At 49.0% G+C, this 6,092-nt stretch overlaps 1 protein-coding gene across 1 annotated transcript; it reads left to right on the plus strand.

The window, feature by feature from the left end:
- Positions 1-780: 780 nt before the first annotated feature.
- On the plus strand, positions 781-4,500 carry TMEM215 (transmembrane protein 215). The gene has a single exon (XM_084504979.1). The coding sequence runs from the start codon at positions 921-923 to the stop codon at positions 1,641-1,643; it is 723 nt and encodes a 240-aa protein (XP_084361105.1). The 5' UTR covers positions 781-920; the 3' UTR covers positions 1,644-4,500.
- The last annotated feature ends 1,592 nt before the right edge of the window (positions 4,501-6,092 follow it).

A 6,092-nucleotide genomic window follows, 5' to 3' on the forward strand; every position in this document is an offset into this window, starting at 1 on the left:
CGGCATACAGCGGCACTTTGGCACCACGGGACCCCCAAGCTGCACCCCAAAAGCCAGGCTGGGGTCTAGGAGGGGTGACAAAGGGGGTGGCCTTGGTCCTTGGGGTGGGAGCCCAGCATCTCCTAGGGTGCTGCTCCCTGCCTGCTCGTCCCCCGGTGACATTTGGGGCTGCGAATTGGGGGTCTTGGAGGGGAAGGGAGCTCAGCCCCGGCTTGCGGTGCCCATCGTGCGGGCGGGGGGGGTGGGAGGGGAGTGTCCGAGGAACCCCCCCGCTGCTGTGTGCACCGGGACACCCCCAGCACACCCCACACCAACCTTCCTAAAGCCGCCCCCCGCCCCACATCCCACCGACCCCGACCCCCGGCGGCAGCCCCCCGCGCCCGTGGGGGCGGTGCGCGTACTCACGGCGGGCGGGCGAGGAGGAGGAGGAGGAGGAAGAAGGAGGAAGAAGGAGAAGAAAAAGGACAGGCATCCCTCCCGGCGCCCACCCCTCGCTTTTTTTTTTTTTTTTTTTTTTTTTTTTTCCTTTTTTTGGCAGGCTCCGAGCCCCCTCCCGCGGCTCGGGCTGGCACGGCCGAGCCCACCCGTGGCCGCCGTCACGCGTGGGAGGGCGCCGGGGCTTTGGAGAGGGGGGGACGGGGGGGGGCGCTCCCTCCTTAGCCCGGCGGCGGGCGCAGCGCGGCGCAGAGCGGCTCGGGGAGGCAGGAGGAGAAAGGCAGGAGGAGGATAAAGGCAGGAGGAGGAAGGCAGGAGGAGAAAGGCAGGAGGAGGAAGGCAAGAGGAGGAGGAAGGCAAGAGGAGGAGGAAGGCAGGAGGAGGAAGGCAGGAGGCTCCCGGCCCCCGTGCCGCCGAGGAGAAGCCGTGCGAAAGCCGTCCCAGCCGTCGGGGATCCTCCAGGGTCCACTCGTAGGGCAGCGAGGATGGCGAGGACCATGAGACCCGACGACATCAACCCCCGGACGGGGCTGGTGGTGGCTCTGGTCAGCGTCTTCCTGGTGTTCGGCTTCATGTTCACCGTGTCCGGCATCAAGGGGGAGACGCTGGGGGACATCCCGCTGCTGGCCATCGGGCCGGCCATCTGCCTGCCGGGCATCGCTGCCATCGCGCTCACCAGGAAGACCGACGGCTGCACCAAGTGGCCCAAGAACAAGTGCCCGTGCTGCAAGCAAGGCAGGGACCGCGATGTGATGGAGCTGCTGAGGACGCCCTCGGACCTGGAGTCTGGCAAGGGGAGCTGCAACGAGCTGGCCAAGAAGGTGTACCACAGGGACCGCAGGGCGCCGCGCGGCGAGGACTCGGTGTCCATCTGCACCACCACCACCACCACCACCACGGCGGGGGAGTGCAAGAGCCTCATCAGGAAGGTGGACCAGGAGGAGATGCTGAGATACCTGGAGACCTGCTACCCGGAGATGCCCGGGAACGTGTTTGTGGGAGACGGCTCCACGTACAGTGCCTTGGAGAAGACGAGCTCTTCTCCCACCAGGGACAGCGATGCTTGCCCAGACGTTGAAGACAACATTTTTGTTGCTCCTAAGGACAGCATCATCGTCTGCTCCTACAAGGAGAACAGCCCTTATGACAGATACTGTTGTTACATAAACCCTACCGGAGTCGCCTCAGACCAGGAGACCATAGTGTGAACAATGCATACTTTATATATATGTACGTATTCATACAAAAACTACAGCTCCAACTTCTTGATAGGGGATAATATAGCTGACTGCACTGCATGGGACAATCCTGATACTATTACAATTTAACCTGGTATGTGACTGATACTCAAACCTTTTGTGCCTGAAATACTCTTTCTGTAAGTAAACAAGCATGTTTAAAGGTTAAAGAATTCAATTTTTCATTTTGCGGGGAAAAAAAAAAAGTCCATTATAATTTTACTTTCTCCCCTCCTCTCCCTTTTGTTTTCCTGCTGTCTGTCGTACACGAGCCCATAGACACGCTGGCAGGAGGTCAGCTGGGAGCAGGAGCTGAGTCAAAACTCTGGAGCTGTCTGTAGGAAACTCTGTGGTGCTCTTGGTACATCCTGTCAATAGTGTCCCCTTGCTTTCGGGAGGGACTGAGAGGTGCCAGCATGCCCTCAAACAGCTGGCCGATGTTAGGGAGCCTGGAAGCATTTTTTCCCTTCCTTCTCCTTCCTGGCAGGATTTTACTTTCCTCTGTTTCAAGGTGTCGACGTGCCGACCCTGTGGGCTCTTCTGGAAGTCTCCGAGGAGCTAGATGAGCTCGGGGGAGATTTCAAAGACTAAGCTGTCATCAGTGGCACGAAAGGTACAGGTTTTAGCTCTGTTCCTTACCGGTATTGAGTTCACTGGGACACGCATAACACGTTTGGATTTTCAAGGCATACTTGACAAGGGGATTACAACATGATCATGACACAGCTCTTGCAGATGTCAGTGGACTCAGGATCTTAAAAAAAATGATTCCAGTACTTTTTAGGGAATATTCCAGTACTTCTAGGGAATAGACTTGCATGGATTTTGTTGAGAGCTGGATCTGACTCTTTGGAAAATGTCATTTTCATGTGCCTTTTCTAAAATGCCAGATGTTTCTCTGCGGCTCATGAGTGGTTACAGTTCACACAGGAGCTGAGGGAACAGAGGACCTGGCTGGCAGATGTTTTCGTTAACTACTTGTGGATATACAGCATGAGACGTATGAAGTGAGTAATGAGGATTAATTCAAACTCTGAGCCTGCGGCTTACATACAGCAATGCAAATCCTGCCTCTTCTCCCCAGCAGAAAATTGCATGTTCCATGTAGTGTACAAAATTTTATCTGGCAGCTATGTAGATAATAGAGATGCGACCTTGTGTGATGTGTACGCTAAACAGCTACTCTAAGGGTTAAGCTCTTAGGGTCGTGGTTTCTAAAACATGGAGTAATTTGCTAGCATCTCACAAAGTCTCAGTCCCTGTCACTCAACTCTCAGACCTACTTTGAAAAGTTCCTCTGTGACGGCAGTGTTTGTAACTGTTCTTACTTCACCTACTTTCGATCGACCATAAGTTGCAGCAGACAAACACTTTGAATTATCAGCGTAAGAAAGAAGAAAGAGTCTTTCTCTTGTAGCACCCAGAAATGCCGTGTAGAAAGTGGCAAAGAACTTTCCACTGAAAGGAGCCACTCTTTGCAGCCTGTGGAACTGACTGGGAAGCAGAGGGCAACTTTGCGCGTCCCTTAGTCTATTTGCTTGGAAACTTGATTGTTGTTGCCAACTTCTTACAGACTAACAGACTCTGAAGAGGTTTTCAAAAAGGAGAAATACATTTTTTTTATGGAAGGTTTCTTTTTGTCAGACCAAATGAGATGTTACGTTTCTGCTGTGGCCAAGCTTTAACGGGACATCTGGATGCCATTACAAGAAGTTAAAAAGAATAATGATAAAAAATGCTATCTCTTCTGAGCCAGGTAAAGCCTCTTAATAGGTGGTTACAGGGCAGCTTTGCTGCTCTGGCATGCATTAACAGTGCTGTGGGAATGAAAAAACTCCGATACTCTGTGCAACCCACGTTTCATACACAGAGCAAAGGAATTTTATAAAAAGAGACCATCTACCAGAAGCGCCGAGCTCCCATGTCCAGATAAAAGCTCTCTGTCGTTGTCAGACAGGCTTTCTCCTGCAGGCTCAGTCGCTGCAGGACTTTACTCTGCAACGTACAGAAGCAGCTCTTTGATGGTACGGGGAAATCTTATTTTGTAACCTCTGAAGTCAACACCTGAGCTGCTGCTCAGGTACATGATTAGGAATGGGGTCTTTAATCTCTTTCTGTTCCTAGGGGACACAGGTGAGGGTCTCACCCAGCCCCTGGAGATCAGACCCGCCGAGGGGAAGCGTGCTGCCAGGTAGCTGAATGCTGCCTTTGCCAGGGCTGTGAGCAATCCTTTTGCATTGCATAATAGAGCAAAGCATCAGCCCGCTGGGAGCCTAGATTTGTACAGTTCTGCAAATATATATAGGAAGAGGTCAAGTTTTTTTGTTTTTTTTTTTTCCATTTTGTCTAGGATTAGATGTTCTCTGTCAAAAGTTATATGGGGTTTTGCAAGGCAAGACAGCAAACCCTAGTGACAAATGGAACAGTAAATACATAACTTGAGATGCTGCCGTGCAGATCTGAGGCATCTGCTTTATTCCTATTTTAAATCTAAAACCTAAAGAAAATCTGTATTAAACCCAAGTTTATTGGGAGTGAAATATTCCCTCAACATAGAGACAGACATTAAAAATGTACGTTTAAAGCATACTTATAGGCAATGTCTTTCCTCCATTGAATTAGCTGAGGTAAGACTTTATAACAAAATATAACTTTGAGCAATATTTCTAGGCTAATCCATCATAATTCACTACAGGGCTTTTTTTCTGAACATGTGAGAGTTTTAAGTTAAATAAATATAGTTGTACTGCCTCTGAAATCCCTATCTCTGTGATTTTTTCCTTTCTTTTCTGCTACCTAAGCAGAGAATTAAATGGTAATTGATGAATTTGGCCATTTAAAACCAAAGCTTTTCCCCCCCCCCCCCAAGTGAGCATTTTTCATACACTATAGTTTTGCCAGTAAAAATCCACAGCTTATTTGATCAAAGACAGCATGACAGCAGCCTCAGGGTTTTTATGCAGATAACATGTCCAGGCCTGAGAATTATTGAGGATTTATTTTCATTCAGCTCATGTGCTCTTTTCTGATGGCTGCTAGAACTTGTAGGGCCAGTGCTGATCCTGGAACAAGCAGCAATAATTATGTTGCTTTTCAGAGGCAGCTGCTGCTTGTCCTGAATCTGAAATTGGCTCCAGGATACCACAGTTTTGGGTGCGATTCCAAGCCATGACCTGGTGATGAGAGCTGCTTTATATCCTTGCTAACTTTATAATCTCTCTGGGTTTAAATTCTCCCCTCAGTGCTGTTCTCCAAAGAAGGCACTTGTAGTGGAGCTCTGTTTGTGGTCCTGTTGAGGTCAACAGCTGCACATTGCTTGGTCTTACCGTAGGGCATATTTTAGCATTTAAGGAAAGACAGTGATTTAGACACCCTGAGGTTCCTAAAATATATAAATAGGTCGGTTTTAGACTAGAAGTTATCATACTGCTACAGTGGAGTTTACCTTCTTTTAAGAAGCCATGTGACAAATCAGCTGTATTCAGGACAATTTTGTCCTGCCTTGTTTAGATATCCATGGGCAGAAGCAGCATTTTTACAGCCATATGAGCTGATCATTGCAAAGCCTTTAGCAGGAATTTGGGATTTTTAATCAGCCTGTGGCTTGTCCCTCTTGAGAAGTAAACAATAGCTGGTGCTTTCTGACCAGAACCAAGTGAGTGGGAGGTGAGCATCCCTCAGGACCAGTGTTTGGTTCCTGATCTGAGTTGAGCAGAAATTGCCTTCCCACAGGCAGTTTTTCCTCCCCATCTGATGAAAACTGACTGCAGCCCAGCTCCAGCGAGCATTTATCACGTTGCAATTAGCAGAGTAACAGGCACTATGACCCCCTCTCTGCAGATCTGATACATGACAGGACTGTTTGCAGGGAGAGCTCCTGCTCTTGACCAGAGTGGTAGAATCTCAGCCCGCAGCATCGACCTAATGTAAGAGACATCTACTAAATAGTAAGTTCTTGCAGCACAGGCCTGGGATTTTGCATCTCTGTGTGTATGAATGAACGCCTTTCATTCTAAAGATGCTGTAGACATGGGTTAAGGAGGGGCGGCTGTCACTCCTCAAAATCTCAGCCTGATTTTCATGAGCATTTAGGAACTGATCTATTTATTTGCAGAGCACAGCCTGCACTCAGACACTGGACTCTCAACATGTTGCCAGTAAAGACAGCATGCTAGAGAATGCAGTTTGGACAAGGAACAATTTTCTGAATCCTGAAAGGTTTCTGTGTAAATACTGTTATCAATAGTATTAAAATGTTTAGTGTTTTTTTTCTTGATATGTAGGCTAGAGCAATTTTCTTGACACATTCTTGACACACGGCATGGGGCATCAGCTGCAAAGCAGCTCTGCTGAGCCTGTTTGTAACCTGCAGCCAGTCCGAACGTGATGCCTGCTGGGACGACTAGGTACGTTTGTTAC

The sequence above is a fragment of the Aythya ferina genome (assembly GCF_964211825.1).
Source record: "Aythya ferina genome assembly, chromosome: Z".
In the NCBI taxonomy this organism is placed as follows: Eukaryota; Metazoa; Chordata; class Aves; order Anseriformes; family Anatidae; genus Aythya; species Aythya ferina.

Bases quoted from the DNA above. Each gene is read 5' to 3' on its own strand.
- TMEM215 (XM_084504979.1), top strand. From the start codon at position 921: ATGGCGAGGACCATGAGACCCGACGACATCAACCCCCGGACGGGGCTG.